Genomic DNA, 23,758 nt, shown 5'->3' on the forward strand with positions numbered 1-23,758 from the left:
AACAATGAAGTTTGCTGTATCCATGTACTCTTCTTTCCGTGAACAATTTCTCTGTATCATGCAATGCTGTTGATAGCATTTTACCCACAGTACAACTTCTTTCAAAATTGGAGTCAGTCCTCTCAAACCCTACCACTGCTTTATCAACTAAGTTTCTGTAAGAGTTTAAGTCCTTTGTTGTCATTTCAACAATGTTCACAGCATCTTCACCAGGAGTAGATCTCATCTCAAGAAACCACTTTCTTTGTTCATCCCTGTGAAGCAACTCCTCATCCATTTAAATTTGATCATGAGATAGCAGCAATCTAGTCACATCTTCAGGGTTCACTTCTAATTCAAGTTCTCTTGCTGTTTCTACCACATCCACAGTTACTTCCTTCAGTGAAATTTTGAAACTGTCAGTTATAAAAGTCAGAATCAACTTCTTCCAGACCCCTGTTAATGTTGCTATTTTGATCTCCTTCCATGAAACATCAGTGTTTTTATTGGCATCTAGAATGCTGAATTCTTTCCAGAAAAATTTTCTTTGCCCAGATTTTGGATCTGGGCAAAGAGGCCAGGAATTCTTCCTAACATCTGCAATGCCCAGGAGAGCTCCTCCACAACAAAGGATTATCCAGCCAAAAATGTCAGTAGTGAAAAGGCTGAGAAATCCTATACTGGAGAAAGCATGTGGAAACAGAGAAGAAAAAAAAATTAAAAGGCAGAATGGGAACATATTAGGTCAAAAGACAGAGGAGTCAAGCATATGAAATGGCTAAAAAAAAAAAGAAAAAGAAGAGAAATTAAAAGATAGAGAACAATATATGTATGTATATAGGCTTTTAAATGACTAGAAAATATTTGAACAATATCTTAGAAAGTGATAACAGCAGTTGCCTCTGGAATACGGGACAGAGACTTTAGATGAAAGAGCAGTTTTCGTTTCATATACTGCTCTGTAGTGTTTGGAATTTTACCTTGTATATGTATTGCTTTTTTAATTAAAATTGTTACTTAAAAATTAGAAAAAACTTTTTAAGAATATCATTAATAGGCCAGGCACAGTGGTTCATGCCTTAATTCCAACACTTTGAGAGGCCTAGGCAGGACAGTCCAGGAGTTCAAAACCAGCCTGAGCAACATAATGAGACCTTGTTTCTTATTAAAAAAAAAAAAAGTCATTAGTAATAGAATTAATTAGTAAATTTGAAATCACCCAGAGAATAATTCAGTAGTATTGTTATACTGTTACTTTCTTAAATTATGTGATAAAATTGTATCTTTCTTCAAAAATAGCATACGTGATTTAGCAGTATGGAAAAATAAAACCTGCTTTGCTTTCTTTTGCTTCTGGAAAAACGGAGTGACTTGAGATCTTTTGCTAAGACCTCTCAAGTCCACTCTTTCATTTTTTATTCCATGGCATCCACTCTTATTTGAGACTCTCATTACTGCTGCTGTAGACTATTTCAATAGCCTTCTAAACAGTTTCCAATCTCTCTCCAATCTAATCTATTTTATCTACCACTGCCAAGATTAATCGCCTTAAAAACTTACTCTTAGATCGTTCCAGTTCCTGTTCAAAGCCGGCCTTCAGTTGGCTGTGCCACATCCGCTGCTCAGCGGGGCATTGAGACCAGGCTTCACTCTGGTTGATTCCATATACACAACTCCTGACCAGCCAAACTAAGTACTCACTCTGTGTCTCCTGTCCCCAGCTCTCTGCCTTTGTGAAGTCTCTTCCACAAGAAAAATCTCCTGTACTGAACCTCAGCTTTAATATCCCCAATTTCATCAAGGCATCATGACTACACCAACCAGAAGTAATCATTCCTTCTTAAATTCATGATACCTTGTGCCTTTCTTTATGGCACATATCTCATTTTATCTCATATTATTGTTATTTATGTGTCTAATATTCCCTGCCAGAATTTAAACCCTCCAAGATTGATTCTTACATGTGTGTCCTATGGTGCCCAGCAGTGTGCTTTCTGCTTAGCACCTATTGAATGAAGAAATGAATAAAATGAGATGCTCAATATTTACTGCATTTATTTTTTATTTTAATTTGATGTCCATTGCTTTTGTTGGTAAATTCCATTAACATAAAACACAGTAAAGCCTCATACAATAAACATGGATTATAGAAAATACTGAGAATCATTTTCTTCTCAGGCTCTATTTAAAATGCTCATCTACTTGCAGTGAGGATCCTGTTATAGAGAAGGTCTATTTTTGTAATGGAAATGGATGACTGTCAGCATTTGGATTAATAGATAATCCTCTTGGAAGGTGTAAGGGGAAGAAGAAAGAGAGTACTAAATCCTTCAGCATCAAGTACAAGCTTTAATAAAGGAGCCAATAAAATAAAGGAATTAAGAAGACACACCAAAAGCCATATTCAGGTCAGACTCAAGTGCTGTTGATTTATGCTGGACCTAGTCTTACCCCCTGCCCTTGTTTGTTCTTTCTCCTTGCACCTGTAAACTACAAGGCTCTATTTCTCTCATTGCCATAATTCCAATTCTACTTTCTTGCCTGGATTATTGCAGCAGCTAACAAAGTTCATCTTCCTGCCCCCAGCTGTTTGCTTATCTGATTCACCCTGCACAGCAGCTGCCACAGCTATCTTCTAAAATCAAAGCGTTGCGTCCCATTACTTCTGGACAAATCCAGGCTCTCTAGCATCATCGTCAAAGCTCTTAAAATTATGTCCTCTCCTATTCCCCAACCTCCTCATAGCTCAGGCTCCAACTGGACCTTCAAGAGATCCCCACTGGGGATGTAAAGTTTCTCTCACTTTACAAATAGAATCTTCTGCTTGGAATGTCCTTCTTGCCTTCTCTGACTTTTCACTCTTACTAATTGTTTAAGAGCAAGCTGAAAGGTCGACACATCAGAGAAGCTTGACCTGACATTCCTCTTCCTTCCTAAATCGTTTACTTTTCCTTATCTGGAATCTGGTAGCACTTTGCACACACCTCTGTTAGCACATGTTTCATTGTCTCCTAGACTATTTGTTTACATATTTGTCTCTGAGCTAAGGGCTATTCAAAAGCGTAGACATCTTTCTGTCCCCAGAACACAGAAGAGAATTTGGGGGGTGGGGGACAGTGTAGATACTGAGTGGGTGAGTGCTGTGAGTAAATGTCACTGTACCCCACCTGGCTACAAGCATTGGGGACTTCTCTCATACTTCCTGCCCTCCCCACTGCAGCCACACAGCCCCTTCTTTGGGTCCTTAATCACACCTCTGCACTAGCTTTTCCCTCCATCTGAAATACTCTCCCTTTATTTCTTCCAGTGGCTGGCTCCTTTGTATTCCTTCAGTCTCAGCTAAGATTTGCCCTCTCAGACCCACCTTTCTGAATAACCTGTGTCAAGTAGCTCCTCTTTGCTGCCTCAGTCACTAAGCAACATATCACCTTATCTTGTTAGCTTAGTTATACTTACTATACCCTGAAATTGTAGTCATTTATTGATTCGCTTTTTTATTGTTCTCTTATTTGATGTCTGCTTTCCTCTCATTAGGAAGGAATTATTTAGTTCATCATAGTATACCTGGTGCATCTGGCTCATAGTAGGTGCTCAGCACATGAATGAACGAATGAATGAATGAATGAATGAACCAATAAATGAATGTTTGCTGGTTTTGTAACAAATCTATCCAGAAAAGCAAACAAAGAAACATTATTCCTATGGTAAGAGAACTCAAATTCTAGGAACTTTTATAAATTTCATGGGTGGGGCTGAAGCTAAAAATATTTTGGCAACTAAAGCACAGAGACACTTTTGGTATGCTAGGGTTCTGTTATAATACTCTCGTCATTTTGTTATTTTGAGCATGCCGTTGATGACGCAGAAATCTATTTAAATTGGCTGAATTTAGGAACAGTGCCACAGAGGAAGTAGTGGCCTACACTTGCATGATGGCCATCCTGAAAGCATGATGTTAATCTCAGATACTGAGAGCCTTTGCAGCCCTGCACAATACCTCATATGTAGTGGGTACTGAATAAATATTTACTAAGTGACTGAATGAATGCCTTTGTAGTCTTGCCCTGCTTTTTTCAGAAGAGCTTGAATTATTGCCCAGTTTTTCTCTGGGGGAACCTAGGGTTTACTGGCCCTGTTCCCATCTCATCCATTGTAAAAATCCTGGCCTCATGCTGCCTGGAGGAAAGTAGGACCAGTCATTTGGCAGCACTGTCTGCTGTGGCCAGAAGGAGAAGGCTGCTTGGTGCCAGCAGATTTAAAAACAAAAAACTATTTGCCTTTGCTTGATTGATTGAGAGAATAGCTAACTTTTCTCTAACCAACAAGACAAGCTCATCAGTGTAAATCTCCTTAATATCCCTTTGCATTCTGATTCAATTCATCAAATATCTGAGTGCATACCTGGTACCTGGCAGTGTGCAAGGTATTGTGGATAAGTAGAACAGGCAAAGTCCAGGCCTTGAAGAGTGTATGGCCTAGCAGGAAAGATGGTCTTGATTGTCTACTGCGTGACATTGCCTGTTTCTCTGCATGACCTGATCTACTTCTAAGATTTTGTGGCTGCAGACACATGCTTGCTTAGACCACTTTCTGCTTATATTTTATTTTAATGAGACTGCTTGAAGTTTGTCTCAAGAAAAAAAGGCCTCATTTTCTTTTTTTCCCCTTAGTACCTGTGATGTGATTTCTTTTTTCTTTTTTGTGAGATGGAGTCTTACTCTGTCACTCAGGCTGGAGTGCAGTGGCACAATCTTGGCTCACTGCAACCTCCACCTCCTGGGTTCAAGCAATTCTCTGGCCTCAGCCTCCTTAGTAGCTGCTATTACAGGTGCGCACCACCACACCAGGCTAATTCTTATACTTTTCTTAGAGACTGGGTTTCACCATGTGGGCCAGGCTGCTCTTGAACTCCTAACCTCAAGTGATCCACCCGCCTCAACCTCCCAAAGTGTTGGGATTGCAGGTATGAGCCACCATGCTCGGCCTTCTTATTTGTCCATTTTCTTCTACTTATGTGTCCAATGGGATGGTGTTTTTCTGAAGGTTGATTGTCCTAAGGTCTCATTTACAGGTGCAGACATTTGCTATCCCTCATGTAGCAATTAATCATGATACGGGAATCCAAATGTTGCATTCAATCTTTGTTTTGCTTTCTCTGAAATAAATACAACAGCACTAGTCTGCTGGATCCCATTCTCCTTACTCTTTTACTCAATCAGATTTTGAAGTCTTTTAGCATGTATGTGGCCTTTGCACTTTTTCCCTCTCTGCTGCTGTTGTCAATTTTCTTGGAACATCTACTTTAGATTATTGTCTTATGTTTCATTTATTACAAGAATAAACTTAAAAAGAATTTTTTTTTGAGATATGGTCTCACTCTGTCCAGGCTGGAGTACAGTGGTGTGATCTTGGCTCACTGCAACCTCAACCTTCTTGGGCTCAGGTGATCCTCCCACCTCAGCCTCCTGAGTAGCTGGGACTACCACGCCCAGCTAGTTTTTGTAATTTTTTGTACAGATAGGGTTTTGCCATGTTGCCCAAGCTGGTGTCCAACTCCTGGGCTCAAGCAATTGGCCCCAAGCGATTGGCCTGCCTTGGCCTCCCGTAGTGCTGGGACTACAGGCATGAGCCACCATGCCTGGCCTATTACAAGAATAAACTTTGTAGCCATAATTATGAACAGAGTTGTGGTCATAGTGCACATCAGATGACACTGAAAGACTTTATATACCCAAAGTCTTATAATATGAAATAGTTAACCACTTTCATTCAACAATTACTCAAATCCTGTCTATGATATTATACTGGGTTAAAGACTGGAAAATTGAACATTACCAGGAAACTCCCTCTAGGGTTTCCTAGAGGTTAGTTCATTCTTTAGGCCCTACTATATGCCAGAAGACAAGGTTACTAAGAAAAATAACACAATCCTTGCCTTAAGGAAGTAGACTGTCCAGGAAGAGGGACGCATCAATGCAAATATGACATTAGAAAGGCTTCAATAGAATTAGTTTCTGGGTTCAATAGGAGAGTGATCAGATCTACTTTAGTGATTTAGGAATTAGAGGAGAGCAGAAAAAGCCTCACAGAGCTAGATGCTGAGCTTCTAAACTAGATTAGGTGTGTGTACAACAAAAGTTGAGGGAGGTTCTAGGGAAACAAAGATACAGAAATGACAAAGCATGCTATGATGAGGCTGTTTCAGTTCATATAATTTGAAGCACAGCATATAGGGTAAAGAATGCTAATTGAAGGGAGCAAAGGCAGCCTGGTGGAGGTGCTTATAGTTTATACTGAGCAGGTATGCAGGTTTGCAATATACTGAAGGTGGGGTGAGAGGGAGAGCAAGCAGGAGAGGGGATGAAGTGTTTTAAGTGGATTAGTGGCATAATTTGATTTGTATTTTGATAAGATCATCCTGGAGGAAGCTTTAAGGTGAACTGGAGGCAGTCAGGAGAACAGTTCTCTATTGCTGAGTCATGACATACTGTAACATCCATTGAAACTCATTCAAAAAGATCATTTGTGTATGTTGCTGAGTTTAATTTTCTGATTTTTAAAGAATTTTATCTTCATGCTAATAGGTGAGTTTGGTCTATGATTTTCTTTCTTATATTTTTTTTTTTTTCAATTTTTACAGCAAAGTGAAATATCTACGGATGAGTTAGATAGCTTTTATTCTCTTTCTAATGTCTAGAACGGTTTTACAAAAGGCAATCCTATCTGTTCCTTGAAGATTTGGTTAAAATCACCTAGAAAACCATCTAGGCTTGGAGTCTTTAATTTCAAGGGTGGAGAAAGTTTTTGTATACTGATTCAATTTCTTTAATGATTACTGGATTATTCAAATATTCTATTTTCTTTCCTTGACTCAATTTTATAATTTATACATTTCTATAAAAGTCTAGCTCATGGCAAATCTCTTCATTTTCAAAATTATTTGCATAAAAAAGAACAAATACTTTTTTAGGGTAGATGGAAATATTTTGTTTTTTTGTTTGTTTGTTTTTGAGATGGAGTTTCACTCTTGTCACCCAGACTGGAGTGCAATGGCACGTTCTCAGCTCACCACAACCTCTGCCTCTCGGGTTCAAGAGATTCTCCTGCCTCAGCCTCCCTAGCAGCTAGGATCACAGGCACCCGCCATCACGCCTGGCTAATTTTTTTGTATTTTTAGTAGAGACGGGGTTTGACCATGTTGGCTAGGCTGGTCTCAAACTCCTGACCTCAGGTTATCTGCCTGCCTTAGCCTCCCAAAGTGCAGGGATTACAGGTGTGAGCTACCATGCCCAGCCAAATATTTTGTATTTTTTTTGTGGAGAAAGGTTCACAGATATATGTATATCTATCAAAACTTATCAAATCATGTATAATAAATAGATATTCATAGTAAATAACTTATAATCTCATAAAGTTAATTAACATTTATCTGCAGAAAATTATACATAGTATTTTTTGTGATAAAAATTATTTTCTGTATTCTTGGATATGTTCTTTTTTGCTCTTAATATCGTTTCTGTGGACAATCTCTTTTTTTTAATGAATTTTGTTGAAAAGTTTGTCCATTTCATTATCTTTTAAATAACTAGGTCTCTGAGAATAACCCTTAGCATCTTTGTTTTCTTCCTCTTTCTGCCATAAGTACGTTGCAATATCCCTGCCACAACTACCACCACCATCATTTTGGTGGGGCAAGTGGGAACAGGCAAGAAAATAGGTGACTAGAGGATATTACAACATTTGGGACAGAGGCTAGAAATAAAGGGATGATTTTTCTTGTTTCAAAGTGCCTACTGCAGCCAGCTGGTCAAGCCTAGTAGCTATTGGAGGCAGTTTCCTATGTGCAAATTGATGTAGTTGGAATATTATGTGGTGTCTTTGAGGAGAACCCCTTTTAGAATTCTTCAGAAGGGCTTAGCTGACAATGTGGATACTCATTACCCTGTAGGAACTGGGTTCTAGCACCTTTGTATTCAAGGTCATAATATTGGCTCTTGATGCTTAACTCACAGACTGATGAAAATGGGCAGCAGAATCTGAAAATAATACAGCATCAAATAGCTGCTAGTTAATATAGTTTACTGTCTTAGAATTTATTTTTTAAATATTTTATTTTTTATTATTACTTTTTAAAATTAAAATTAATATTATTTTATTTTACACAGAGATGAAGACTCACTATATTGTCTAAGCTGGTCTTGAGTTCCTGGGCTCAAGTGATCCTCCTGTCTCAGCTTCCCAGAGTGCTGGGATAACAGGCATGAGCCACTGCGCCCAGCTACTGTCTTGAAATTTATGTGCTGATTTTACCAACTAAATATATTCAGTTACTTAACACAATTTAAATTTTTCTTAAAAAAACACTACTCTTTTGGATTTGAGGGAGCTAATTATACTTTATTACTAAATGTGAAAACCTGATTGCTTTTTTATTTTTCTTCTAGTCAACAAATACATTCTAGAAGTAAACATCATAATATGTGAAATGGACTATTTAATAATGCAGTACTTATATCTTAATACCAAATAAGATCTGAGGAAGTAATATTCCCATTAAAAGTATATTCAGAGATGCCATTGTTAGTTGTCTTGGGGCTTATTCAAAGTAATCAGGTCCTCTGTAACAGATGTAGCAAAATGTTGAAAACCCTTCCATATACATACAAGATAATTATGTGCTTTTCAAAGCTTGAAGGAAAATGTATTTTGTGGGTAGGACTTGATACTTACAAAGTCTAACTAAGCAACCCAATGGGAAATCAATTGTGCTTTTAATGGCGCTGGACATCAGCAACAAAGTTATTTATCTGAAATCTGAATTAGATCTCCTGGAATTGAAAGGAGGGTTATAAATTTGAGTAATTCTTTTTCTTACTCTCCTGTGCTCTTTCAAAAAATGTATTTGAGGCATCTTTTGTTTGTTTTGTTTCTTTCTTAGGGAAAAGTTGAAACCCCAAGATTGAATGCCATTTTATGGTTTGCTAGGGCTACTGTAACAAGTAACAGACTGAGTGGCTTAAAAAACAGAAATTTATTTTCTCACAGCTCTAGAGGCTGTAAGTCTGAAATAAAAGTGTCAGCAAGTTGGTTTCTTCTGAGGCCTCCCTTCTTGGTGTGTAGATGGCCATCTGTCCCCTCTATCTTCACGTGGTATATTAGTCATATTTACGTAATGGCAGTGGTGGCCTGTCTGGAGTGGCCACTGCCATGACCCCGGCTGCAGTAATGGAGGGAGGAGCAGCCAGGGCTTCATGCTCCACGGAGCCAGCAGGAGCTGGGAACAAGTGGAAGCCTGCCCCCTTCTGAGTTGGAGAGGCGGGAGCCCAGCCAACCTGGGCACAGCTGCTGTGGACCTGGGCATCTCTGCACTCTCCAGGCCCAGGAAGCCGCCGCCCACTGCAGGCTCAAAAGTGCCTGCTCCTACTGCCTGGCCTCTCCCTGATGCCGGAGACCACTCTGATTTCTGAGCAAAGTTGTGGCCGAGTCTAGGTGCTGTCATGAGCTGGCTGGCTGTGTACATGCCTGGGGCAGTGCTGACACATCAACCCCCTGCTGACTGGGCCCCCTCCAGACTTTGGGCACTGATGAGCATGGGAGGGAGGCCAAGAGGGGGCTAAACGCAGCTCAGTGCAGGCCTGCAGGCACCCCTCAGCACGGACAGCCTGGATGCCATGGGTACTGTGGAGGACACGCCAATGGTGGCAGGAGGCAGACAGGCTCCTGGGTGGAAAGGGGAGGGTCCCCAATGAAACCCCACCTTCAGGACGGGGATGACCTGAGGCCTGGGGTCCAGGCTGCCAGTTCTGCGGACCAGAATGAGAACTTATACAGTGCTTTTTCCAGGCCACCCGTGGCCACCCATGGACCAATCAGCACATACTTCCTCCCCTCTGAAGCCTATAAAAACCCCCAAACTCTGTCAGACTCGAGCAGATGGCAGGATGACCTGCCTGCAGAGAGGAGCTACCCACTGTGGGTCTCCTCTCTGCTAAGAGTTGGACACTCATTGGGACAACCCGCCTGCAGAGAGGAGCTCCTCACTGCAGTTCTCCTCTGAGCTGTTCTGTCACTCTATAAAGCACCTCTTTGCCTTGCTCACCCTCCACTTGTCTACCTGCCTCATTCTTCCTGGATGTGGGACAAGAACCTGGGACCCACCAAATGGCAGGACTGAAAGAGCTGTAACACAAATAGGGCTGAAACATGCCCCTTGCTCGCCATGTTGTAGGCAGCAAGAAGGAGAGAATAGAGGAGAGAAGTGCCGTGGCCCTTCAGGGAGCCCAGACCTAGTAGCTCCCGAGCCAGGACTGTGACACCCTCTTTGAAGCTCTGCAGTTCCTGGTGTCTCCAAGCTTCCCAATGCCACCACATTTCCTGGTGCCAGTAGTGGAAGCTGCTTGTGGTACTTCTGGTCCAGCTGCAGCCTAGCAGTGAGCCAGCCCCCATGCCAGTGCCTGGAGCTGCCTGCCCCACCGTAGCCAGAGTGCCTGACTGTGTGCAGCAGACAGACCCCATGCTCGCTCACTCACTCACATGCCTCTCACCACTCCACACCTGGCTCGCCCTTGGCAGGTGTGGGATCCGGGCTGGTAGCACAAGCCAAGTGCAGCCTGCCAGGACGAGTGGGCACAATGAACCCAGCAGGCCTAAGCAAAACTCAGGCAAAGGCACCACTGGCAACAGAGGTTTCTGGCTGGTGAAGTGACACCCCAAGGATCCTGTAACATATGTATGTGTAAATATACAAACATATATACATACATAATTAGTCATTATATACATATTTATGAAGAGAGAAAAATTTTTAAAGACTTGGCTCATGATTATGGAGGCTTTGGATGCTCAAAATCTTCAGGTGGAGACCTGGAAAAAAATTGCAGCCCAAAGGCAGCCTGCTGGCAGAATTTTTCCTTGCTTGGGAAGGGCCAATCTTTGTTTTATTAAAGCCCTCAGCTGACTGGATGAGGCTCACCCACATTGTGAGGGTAATCTGCTTTACTCAAAGTCTACCAATGTCAATCTCATCTAAAAGCACTGTTATAGAAACACCCAGACAGTTTGACTAAATATCTGAGCACCATGGCTCAGCCATGCTGACACGTACGGTTAATTAACCATTACACAAGGCCTTCCCTCTGTACCTGTCTGTGTCCAAATTTCCTCTCCTTATAAGAACACTACTCATATTGGATTAGGACCCACCCTAATGACCTCATTTAAATTTAAAATTCTGTCTCCAAATATAGTCAATCTCTGAAGTACTGGGGTTTATGACTTCAACGTATAAATTTGTGTAGAACATAATATAGCCTATAACAGCCATTATCTTAAAACAGGCATAAATAGGGAGGGAAAAATAGTCCTCCTAATGCGAAAAATGTGTTACTTCCTCTTATCTTAGGATAAAGCATGTTTGTGAATCCTCAGATAAACCAATTAATTGTAATGGAAAGTAACTTTTTCATAAATTTACATTATGAATCTAGAAGCCAATTTCATTTTTCTTTGCCAAGGATATTTACATTATCATAGTAATTAAATATTAGGTTAAAAAAGGAAAAAACTTTTTTTTATTCTGGCTTTTTTACCTGTTTCCATTTCATACTTTTAATATTTAAAATTAAAGAGCAATGTGTGAGATATTTTAATCTTGACTTATGAAATAATTTGAAGTCACTATTTTAAAAAATTTCCGCTTTTTCTGAAAATATAAGACATACATATGGGAAAACCACCAATAAAAATGGAAAAGAAAATTAGCAAAAGAATATAAAATGAGGGCAAATTAAAAACCACATCTTCAATGGTCATCTCATAAATGAAATCTTGTAACATTATCTCCTAGGTTTTCTTCAGTATCCCAGTCTCTTAGATCTCTAAAATCCATTTAACAAAAGGCCAAAATATTTTCCTATCTCTGAATGACAAAAAAAAAAAACATCGATTCTCTTTTTGCAGATAACAAGGAGATTTTTCTTTCCAAAGCAATTCACAAGTCCTTCCTAGAGGTTAATGAAGAAGGCTCAGAAGCTGCTGCTGTCTCAGGTACTGTTTGCTAAAATCTTCTCCCCTCTTCTAGATTTGTATTTTTAGAGCAATCTTGAGTGGGGAGTGGGGTCGTTTTCAAAATGCAGCCAAAAAAGTCACTCTGCTCTAACTTAGAAGTCAAGCAAATGCTGAACCAGCCGAAATTTTCTAAATAGAATGTGAAGTGTGAACTCACTCCAGTGCCCCTTTACAGGTAACTCTCATCTTCATTTCCTCTCTAATGAGAGACAGGAGGACATTGGCAGTTCTGCGAAAATAGATTTTTCTGCTGTGCTGCCTGTTTAAATATTTTAAATATTTTCCTGCTACCCATTTAAACATTTTTCTTCCTACCAAATTATTTGCTGAAGTTTATTCTTAATTTTGTCAGCAAAAAGTTCTTATTTTTTATTTTTGTGGTTACATAGCAAATGTATATATTTATGGAGAATATGGGATATTTTTGATACAGGTATATAATGCATAATAATCACATCAGGGTAAATGGGGTATTCATCACCTCAAGCATTTATCATTTCTTTTTATTACAAACATTTCAATCATACTTTTCTAGTCATTTTTAAATGTACAACAAATTATTGTTGACTTATAATCACTTTGATGTGCTATCAAATACTAGATCTTCATTCTATTTAACTGTATTTTCGTACCCACCAACTATCCCAACATACTCCACCTCTTATCACTTTCATGTTAGGATAGTATTTTCAGAAGGAAATAAGAGCATAGTAGCCTCAGGCATCAAGACAGCTTGAAATCTTACATGTAATCTGGACATTCTTTTGACAATTAACTGCAGCAAGTATATATCATCTTATAATGAGGATCTCAGGGGAATTTAGTAGCCCAGTCATAGGATACCTCATTGTATCTCTCACTGTTATATTTTCCCTTTAATCACTGCCATCCTGACCACTTACTAGAAACCTGGTGACTTCCTATGTAAAAATACCCACTTCGGACGAAAGAAATAATGATTTGAAAATATAGAGAAACTCTCTTCAGTTTTTGTTTGGGGATTTTTTTTATTCTTTTTACTTCCTTTTACTCAAAAGTCATTTTAGTAAAGACACACATATTTATGTGAGGCTGAGAATAAACATTTCGTAACAAGAAGAATAAATTGTCCTATTATTTTTAGTGGAGTAGAAGGAAGAAATTGCTTGTTTGTTTTGTTTGTGGTGTGTGTTTGTTTTGTTTCGTTTTGTTTTTTAAAAAGATCAAGTAGAAATGTTAACACCTTTATAATTTTTCTCCAGTTAAGTCTTTAAAATCTTGTTTCCTGTGAATTGTTGTCTTTGTCTTAGGTGGATAGGCATAGAGGGTTTTGAGGAATTACTCATTAGTCTCTGCACATCCACAGACATATAATTACTTTTTCTCTGCACTGTAGGAATGATTGCAATTAGTAGGATGGCTGTGCTGTATCCTCAAGTTATTGTCGACCATCCATTTTTCTTTCTTATCAGAAACAGGAGAACTGGTGAGTTTATTATGAAAACAAAATTTTATTTAATAGGTCACAAAGAATGTCTTTTTTAAATGGAGATTTTTTTTCTCAGTACTCATCATATAATTTCTTTTCACAATTTTATTTATTTATTCTTTTTCCAGAGATTGACCAACTGAATTATCAGATAATTTATAATGTTGAAATGATTTTTTTTAATGAAAATAAGGCTGGTGAGGTGGCTCAGACTTTAATCTCAGCACTTCAGGAGTTCCAGGCAGGGAGGATCACTTGAGGCCAGGAATTCAAGCCCAGCCTGGGTAACGTAGTGAGACCCCATTTCTACATAAATAAAAATTTTTAAAAATTAGCCAGGCATGGTGGCACATGCCTGTTATCCTGGCTACTAGAAGTGTTGGGGGTGGGAGGAATGCTTGAGCTCAGGAGTTCATGGTTACAGTAAGCTCTGATGGAGCCACTGCACTCCAGCCTGGGCATCAGGGCAAGAGCCTTTCTCTAGAAGGAAAGAAGAAAGGAAAGGAAAGGGAAAGGGAAGGAAGAGAGAGAGGAAGGAAGGAAGGACAGAGGGAAGGAAGGAAGGAAGGAAGGAAGGAAGGAAGGAAGGAAGGAAGGAAGGAGAAAATAACATATTTTCATTAATTGTAAGCAAGAAGGAAGATAAATATTTTATTATTTTGTTCACCCCCTCTTTTGTTTACTTCCAAACCAATACAGGTACAATTCTATTCATGGGACGGGTCATGCATCCTGAAACAATGAACACAAGTGGACATGACTTTGAAGAACTTTAAGTTACTTTATTTGAATAACAAGGAAAACAGTAACTAAGCACATTGTGTTTGCAACTGGTATATATTTAGGATTTGTGTTTTACAGTATATCTTAAGATAATATTTAAAATAGCTCCAGATAAAAACAGAATATGTAAATTATAAGTAACTTGTCAAGGAATGTTATCAGTATTAAGGTAATGGTCCTGTTACGTCATTGTGTTTGTGTGCTGTTGTTTAAAATAAAAGTACCTATTGAACATGTGACTAGATCTATTTTTTTATTTTAGAAGTTGTAGTATAAAGATATCTCTAAGTGAACTTTGGAAACAATGTTTCTGCACATTTAAATCTCTTATAATTATGCAGGATCAAAACATCATAGTAAGATAGCACTATATGCATATGCATAACAAGCAATAACAAGTGAGGTGAAGACAGGTACTCCACAAAAATTCTCACTGTCATTTCTTGGAAATAAGTGTATAGCGTAAGCAAAAGCATACAAACTGGACATCTTCCGTATTGCTTCATGACAAGACCTGTTAGAAAAAAAACAGAGCTATGCAAATCTCAGATACCTATAGCTTATTTTTCCAAATCATTAAAAATTCATTTGGCTTCATATGCCTAAAGGAGTTTACATGTCTGGTGTATCACTGTGTTTTGCTGCTGTTAGTAAAATCCAAGCTACAATTTCCCAAAAAACCCAAAATGAACCACATGAGCAAACTAACAATAAAAATATGCACTTTGGCACGTCACAGGAGAGTTAATTAGAAAAACCATGCTAGCACGTATACTGGAAAATGGCAAGTCACGGGACTGAGCGCTGCCCACAGAAGTGTTCATGTTTGAGCTGCATGGGGCTTTTACATTTTGAATGTCTGTAATTGGAGTATCACGTTCCTTGTTTCTCCTGTTAATTACCTGAGTGGCTACTGGACACATTTGTGTTTGAGATGTGGAGAGAGTTATAAGTAGCTCTCTGCAGAATATATTGGTCTTATTTTCTAATATGATGAATAGTTGATTCCAAAAGTGTCAACTTCAAGGTCTCCAGTAAATTACTTTATCTTTTAATATTTCTTGGAAAAAATATTTGATAAGATCTCATGAATGGAACTATTTCTGTTTAATGCCAAATTTTTAATTCTATGGTGAACAGTTTCAGAAAAAGTTTGACATATTTCAAAATTTAACAAACAGTTTGCATGTTACTTTCTTGTGTATTAGGTATTGTGCTGATTTGGAGCTGTTTACAAGAATTATTATTATCAATTATCATTAACTTTAATTCAGTTCATGAGAGTTTGGGAAAACCAGGCCTGATCTTAGACCTACTAAATTCAAAAACTTGAAAATCCACTTTTTTCCCCAAGCTTTCTTGGTGATTCGGTTACATGCTAAAGTAAAGGGTACATATGGAATACTCACTTACAACCAGTTTTTTAGATATGGTTAATTTATAGAAACTTAGATCAATCAACAAGTGTATTAAATCAATGCTTCTCAAACTTTATTGTGTAATGGAATCACCTGGGGATCTTATTAAAAATTCACTTTATCATTCAGTAGGTCTAGGGTGTGGTCTGAATAGCCTGGAGTGTGTTTCTAACAAACTCCCAAGTAAGGCCTTTCATGTTTGTCCACAGACTTTGCTGTTTCTCACTTTGTTAGCAAAACTCTACTTAATATTTGCATGTTTGATATTTTTATAAATGGAATAGAATGTGTAATTTTTATAGAGTTTGGAGGGATTTGGGGGTGTGGGGTGACAGTATGCATGAAAAAATGCAATATACTTGTCCAAAATGGGGAAAAATAGTTTTACTCTAAAGTTTTTTTTTCTATTACATGCTATGGACAAATGCATAATTCCTCTGCATATTAGAACACTTGAAATATATTTTTTAAAAATATGAAGATATTTATAGGCATTATTCACAAAAGAATTTATGGATGCCCAAGGACATAGTACCTAGCACAATCTTTTACAGCTTATATTTTCAGAAGACTTACAGTTTATTCATAGGTTATTATAGAAAAGTGCTCTTGTTTTCATGTATAATGTATACAGGTTGGGTTAACTGATGTTGTTTCAGTATTGGTATTATGAGTTTGTGGTATTCTTCATTACCATATCACTACTTGTTAAACATTATTTCTACATTTGTATGGCCATTAGTCAATGAAATGAATTACCTACAAGGAAGAGTAAATGTCATTAGGCAATCATGTGGATTTTTTTTATTTTTTATTTTTTGAGACGGAGTTTCACTCTTGTTGCCCAGGCTGGAGTGCAATGGCGTGATATTGGCTCACTGCAACCACCGACTCCTGGGTTCAAGCGATTCTCCTGCCTCAGCCTCCTGAGTGGCTGGAGTTACAGGCGCCTGCCACCACGCCCAGCTGGTTTTTGTATTTTTTAATAGAGATGGTGTTTCGCCATGTTGGCCAGGCTGGTCCCAAACCCCTGACCTCAGGCGATCCACCTGCCTCGGCCTCCCAAAGTGCTGGGATTACAGGCCTGAGCCACAATGCCCGGTCAATCATGTGGATTTTATAAAGCCCAAAATGCAACTTTTATTAGCTGATATAAGATTAAATTCTACTATTCAGAAGGTTTACCTTAAAATATTTTAATACCATTGAGATATCCTTTAAATAAGAAAAGATTCTCCTGTGTTGTTAGTATGCTTGTGGAATGCTTAGGAATAGAGTACTTGATAAACGAAGTTTTTCATTTTGTTTGACTTGGTTTATAATATCTTCAGTATTTTTGTTTGCTTTGAAAAAGCAACATAGTCAAGTTCAATTTCCTTTAAACGAATAAATTAATACACACACAGTGTACAGTTTGCCAAAACTTTTTGCTCTTTGAACCTTTTTCTTAGAGAAAATCAACATAATTATGTAGATTTTGCTTTTATTTTAAATCTTGATTTTACTTTTTATGTATTCACTAGGCTAGACTGAATAGTTATAGACAATATAATCCTATAAATTTTGACATCATCATAGTAACCGAATAATTGTTAAAATCAGTCTTAAATAGAGATGATTATTTCAGCACCAGAAAAAGTTGTGTGTTATAAAAGTAATTAGAATAAAGAAAATATGGTGAAAACTTTTTATTCTCATTAAGTATGTGTGCATTATACATATTATAATTCACTGCCTTTGGTATATAATCAGCTTCTTGATTTATAATGATGGACATTTTTCTTATCTGAAAAAAAAATTCTTTTTTTGTTAACCAAAATGGCTTGGGGCATTTTAGTTATTGGCCAAAGGTTACTTGAAATGCATCTTTGTTAAGTATAGGTCTTTGTTGCAATGTTGAGAAAATAAGATGAATATTTGTAATACAAAAAAAATGGCTGCTAAAAAAATCAATAACTTTACCATATTCTCAAAGGCTCACTACAACACTGTCTGTTACGGAGAGGATTCATTTAGAGAAGCATGCCTTAGACAGAGGGCAAGTTTCTTTAGTTAAACGGCTTCATTATAAGACTGCCCCAAGGTATAGGCTCAATAAAAAATACCCGAACAAGGTTCCCATGTAGCTGTTTCCTTTCAGGAAAGCTAGACTGCCTGTTAATACTTTAACACATTTTAAAAAATATATTGGACTAAACTAAAAACAAATCTCCAGCTTGACTAAAGGGCATCATTAAAAAGAAATCCCAGACCCATATGAGCAGGGACCCAAAATACATTGTTTTAATTCTGTTCTTGTTCTCCAAAAAAAATGCTAGAATCACTAGGGATGATATATCAGGACAGAGAAAAGGATTGTATAAAGGAGTGCAGTTGCGTGGGCAAATCTAAAACCAGCATCCCACAAGTTTTCACCATTTGATAAGTGGAACACACATACCAGCAACTTCTGGCCCACTTCCAGATCATATATTATTTAGAAGAACTTTATATGTTTTTCTGCCTGAAAACTGAACCAGAAAACCACACTGTTCCATTCCATTTTAGGTTCTCTCTCTCTCTCTCTCTCTGTGTGTGTGTGTGTGCATGCACATGCTTGTGTCTGCATTTTTCCTTATTTTTTTAAATGTTTATTTGAATGGCTTACTCTGCACTGAAGATTTTTATCCTCAGTCTGACAATAGATGAGAGAAGTCCTTCCACATCCATCATTATTTACTGGGAAGCAATCCACCCTCCCCCAAGGATGCTTGATGTCATTTTTCCCCACCAAAACTTGAGGAAGCCCCTTTAGAGAAAAAGAGGAAGAAATTTGTTTACAACATGAAACTCATTCACACAGAGACTCTCTGCTCTGTAAAGTGCTTTCCTGTTGAATTTTCCATTCAAATTCCACAGTCTTTAAGATAGAGCAAAAAATATTCTTGCCATTTTAAAAATGTATAAACTGAGGTCTAGATAAATTAAATGACTAATCAAAAATGATATGCAATTAGGTAACTGAAAAGAGACTAATAGTTTATTAAATTATATTACTCTATTTGACACACATATTGAATTTATCAGCCTTTTACCTACCAAATGTCCAGTTTATATGTGAGTGAATGAATGTAATGATTCCTTTGCCAGTAAAAATGTATTTTTAAAATGGCTTTTCCATTAAGCCAGACTTGCTAACAAGATTCATACCAGGCTGGACTGGGTAGCTCATGCCTGATATCCCAACACTTTGGGAGGCCAAGATGGGTGGACTACTTGAGCTCAGGAGTTCGAGACCAGCCTGGGGAATGTAGTGAAACCCTGTCTCTACAAAAACTACCACGCTGGGTGTGGTGGCGCATGCCTGTAGTCCCAGCTACTCGAGGGGCTGAGCTGAGAGGATCACCTGAGCCTGGGAGTTTGAGGCTACAGTGAGCTGTGATCACGCCACAGCACTCCAGCCTGGGAAACAGAGCATGACCCTGTCTCAACAACAGCCACAAAAAAAAAAGATTCATACCAGGTGCTTCTGTCTGTAGTAAGACCATAAAGGGAAATAACCTTCAAAAGAAGTCCCAGTAGACCATAAGCCAATTAAAGTATCTGAAATGTTCATTTTTCCCCTCTCAGTACTATTTAACAAAGATTACATTTTGTATTATGTCTACATAATATGACCCAGGAAAGAAACACTGAAAAAGGCAAACTTGTTGTAAACTTGTACTTTAAGGAAAATGATTAGACTCTTGCACCAGCCTTTGTAACACTGGGAGTTCTTTTTTAAAATGTATTGGTAGTTCTGCAGTTCTTCTATTTTTAAGTAAGGATACATAATGACACAAAGTTCCTAACGAAATTGTACTGCCTCTAAAGTATCTTAAATTGCTATGATTTTTAAAATTTACCTACACCAAAATTCACTATTCTTACTGCACTCTTCAATGCGTTTTAAAACGTGTAGATTGATGTAACCTTCACCACAAACAAAATACAGAACAGTTCCCTCCCTAGCATAAACTCTTTTGTTCTTTTTTTAGTCACAGCCTCTCCCTACCTGCAACCTCTAGCCACCATTCATCTGTTGTCCCTTTTTATGATTTTGTCTTTTTCAGAATATCATATAAACAGAATGATACAGTGTGTATACTTTCCAGACATTGTTTTGTTAAGCAATAATGCTTTTGCGATTCATCCAAGTTATGTGTATCAGTAGTTCAATTTGTTTATCCACTCACCCATGAAAGATATTTGGGTTATTTCTAATTGCTGGTGATTATAAATAATGCTGCTTTATAAATATTTACATACAAGGTTTTGTGTGAATTTGTATGAAACATTTTTGTTTTCATTTCTGTATGATAAAAACCCAAGATTGAGATTGCTGCGTTATATAACAACTGTATGTTTAACTTTACAGGAAACTGCCTAAATGTTGTCCAAAATGATTGTGTACCATTTTGCATTCCTAATAGCAATATATGAGCCAAATGAGATAATCCCAAAAATCCTTACTAGTACTTGCTAGTATCAGGTTGTATATGTGTGCATGTTTTAGCCATTCTAATACTTGTGTAGTGGTATCTAATCATACTTTAAATTTGTATATTCCTAATGATTTGATTTGAATTCCCTAAAGTTGGGAATATTTTCATGTGCTTATTTTTCATATGTATATCTTCTTTGGTAATCTGTTAAAATTTTTGGCCCACTTATTATTAGGTTATTTGTTTTCTTGTCTTTTAGATTTGGGAGTTCCTTCATCTTCTAGATAAGAGTTCTTGGTCAAATATGTGACTTGCAAATATATTCTTTCAGTCGATAGCTTGTCTTTTCATTCTTTTAACAATGTCTTTCACAGATACTTATTCTAAAACATTTTTTACTTCAAAAGTGAAATAATTTTTTTAAGATTGTGTTGTCGATGTTGTATCAAAGAACTGTACCTAACGTAAAGTCATGAAGAATATGTCTTGTTTTTTCTCATAATAGTTTGATGGCTTTTAATTAAAGTATGGTTCATTTTGAGTTAATTTTTGTATAAGGTGTGGAATATAGCTTGTTTTTTGGCATACAGATGTTCAGTTTTTCCAATGTTATTTATTGAAGAGACTATTCTTTCTCAATTTGTCTTTGCTACTTTGTAAAAAATTAGTTTTTTACTGTAAAAAACTGGTTTTTATAGGATAGTGAAAACAATCTTTTACAGTAAAAACCATTTTTAATAGAAAAAAGTTAATTTTTACCATATTGTGTAGATGTATTTCTGGTCTCTCCATTCTGTTCTATTAATCTATGTGTCTATCCTTTCTCCAATATCACACCGTCTCGATTGCTGTAGTTTTCCAATAAACATTGAAATTAGGTAGTTTGAGTGTTCAATTAGGTCAAGGAAGTTGATTATATTGTTCAGGTCATCTATATTTTTGTTGATTTTCTGGCTACTTGTCCTACCAATTACTGAGACATGAGTGTTAAGTCTCCAATTGTAATTGCACAGTTTTCTATTTCTCCTTTCAGTTATATCAGTTTTTGCATCATGTGGGCATTTAAAATAACATTTAAAACGTGTTTCTTGTAGACAGCATTTAGTTTGGTCTTGTTCTTTATATCAAATTAGACTATCTTTACTTGGTATGTTTGGATCATTTACATATAGTGTAATTACTGATATGGTTGAATTTAGATCTACCATCTTATTACTTGTTTCCATTTCTACTTTGTTTTTTATTCCTCTGCTTCCACTTTTTTGTCTTCTTTGAGAATACTTGATTTTTTTCCTACTATTCCATTTCAGTTTACCTATTGGCTTTTCACTGTTTCTCTCTGGATAATTTTTAGTGATGTCTCTAGGGATTATAACTTAAATTTTTATTCCACTTAGTGTTACTATTTCACTACTTCATGCGGAATGTAGAAACCTTATAACCATGCAATTCCCTTACCCTGTCCCCTTATCTGGTTGTTGTTATATGCATTATATGTATATGCAATGGAGAAATCCCATCAGACAGAAATTATAATTTTTGCTTTTAATTGTCATACATATTTTAATGAACTTCAAAGGAGAAATATAGTCTATTATATTTACATAAATATTGACCATTTTGGTTGCTCTTCCTTTGTTTGTAAAGTTTGGAGTTTTCCTTCTGTTATCATTTCCCTTCACCCTAGAGAAATTTCTTTAGCATTTCTCTTGGGATGAGAATACTAGCAAGAATATATTTTAGTCTTTTTTTTAAATCTTAGAATGTATTTCTTTCACTTTTATTCCTGAAAGATATTTTCAGTGAATATAGAATTCTGGGTTGATAGTTGTTTAACTTCAGCACTTTAAAAAAGTTTCATTGTCTTCTAGCCTCCACAAATTTTGGTGAGAATTCCACAGTCATTTGAATTAGTGTGCCATGTATGTAATATGTCATTTGTATCTTTATTCTTTGAAGATTTTCTCTTTGGTCTTCAACACTTTCTTTATGATGTATTTGGGTGACATTTTGTGAAGCTTTTCATTTTGGGTGAGGTTTTCTTTGAGTTGATCCTAAAAAATAAAGTCATCAGAGTTTCATATTTAAAGCCTTTGGTCTCCTGTTTAAAGTCAGTTACATGCATAGCAGTTTAGGGATTGTCCAACACTGTATACTCAACTTTCGGAATCTGTTGATTTTTTTGCAATGGATTTTTTAAAGTTTTCTAAACCAGTGATTCTCAAATTTTAGTGTGTACAAGAATAATGTGGAAATCTTGGTAAAATTTAGATTTTGATTAAATAGGTCCAGGAGTCAATACTGGGATTCTGCATTTCTATGGATAGAAATACAGAATTTAGATTTTGATTAAATAGGTCCAGGGGTCAATACTGGGATTCTGTATCTCTATGTGTCACACTCTGAGTAGAAAAGCTCTAAGTTACTGCTATAAACCTGAATAATATGTCTCACCCATTTTTTCTTAACATAGTTAAAGAAAGTATAATGTCAATATTTCTTGATTTTTATTTAGTATCATCAGGAATTTATCTGATTCCAAAAAGTAAATTTTTCAGGTGTCAGTCTCCCTTTAAGCTTTAACATGCCTCACTTTGACCATTTTTTAAGAAAAGCTTCCCAAAATGTCTTATATTCATTATTGAGTATTTTTTAATATTCTGAACTTAAAAACCTTTCCAGTAATTCCATGTCATCATTATGAGCATCTGTTATTGCACCTGCTGTCATGTAAATGTGCACACATGATTACTGAGATGTTCGATGCTGTTTGTTCAAAATGGTGAAAGATTGGTTGCTTGTTGAGTTTTATGCTTTCTATGTATATATGCAAGCACTTTATTTCCTTTTTTTGGTCTATTTCTTCTTAATTGTCTCTTCTTTTTATGGAATGTATTTCCCTGAACATTTAAATATGCTTCTTTTTATCTGTGGGCCAGAAGCTCACACACTTTGTTAGAATTGGAAATAAGTAAAAGCAATTAGGGCAAAATGCTTTGCATTTTTTATGGAAAGAACATGTCATGTAATGCTCAGATTTTCTGACCGATTATTTGTTAATTCAACTTTCTACTTTTACCTTAATGTTAAGATGATTTTGATTATGCTAGATACATCCTATGTTGTTATAGATTCCATCATAAAATTTCTCCCTAGGAAGAATTGAGGAAAATATTAATCTTCTGCCCTTTCATTTAGGATAGTATTTGCACTATAAAATAGGAAAATAGGATGCAAGGATTTCTAAAACTCAGTTCTCAAAATCTCCAATTTGTGAATAATTATTTGTTTGCTTTTCAAGTATATAGCCATTTCTAATATTGTTGGACAAAAACATTTTTTACAAGAAATGTAAGTTTTAGATTATCTATGCCTATTTCAAACTGTACACAAATTTTGAAAATTTTTTTTATTTGTGCAAACATAGAGAACATGATGTTTAGCATAGCCACTTTGTTTTATGTCTGCCAGCAATGCTATTCTTGAGGGAATGCAGAAGCCTCCATATGCACATAAAAATAGCTTTTAAAAATCTGTCTTATAAAGAAAAAGAGAGAGATTTCCACAGAAGAATTAGTTTA

General features: G+C 36.8%; 1 protein-coding gene across 2 annotated transcripts in view; it reads left to right on the plus strand.

The window, feature by feature from the left end:
- The window catches only part of SERPINI1 (serpin family I member 1), an 89,705-nt gene extending 75,170 nt beyond the window's left edge, over positions 1–14,535 (plus strand). For both annotated transcript variants that reach the window (XM_063620438.1, XM_063620439.1), the window contains exons 7-9: positions 11,938–12,024; positions 13,421–13,510; positions 14,213–14,535. In XM_063620438.1, coding sequence (XP_063476508.1) covers positions 11,938–12,024; positions 13,421–13,510; positions 14,213–14,289 — 254 coding nt within the window. In that variant the 3' untranslated portion in view covers positions 14,290–14,535. The remainder of the gene's footprint in view (positions 1–11,937; positions 12,025–13,420; positions 13,511–14,212) is intronic.
- Positions 14,536–23,758: the final 9,223 nt, after the last annotated feature.

The sequence above is a fragment of the Symphalangus syndactylus genome, chromosome 17 (genome assembly GCF_028878055.3).
Source record: "Symphalangus syndactylus isolate Jambi chromosome 17, NHGRI_mSymSyn1-v2.1_pri, whole genome shotgun sequence".
Lineage (NCBI taxonomy): Eukaryota > Metazoa > Chordata > Mammalia > Primates > Hylobatidae > Symphalangus > Symphalangus syndactylus.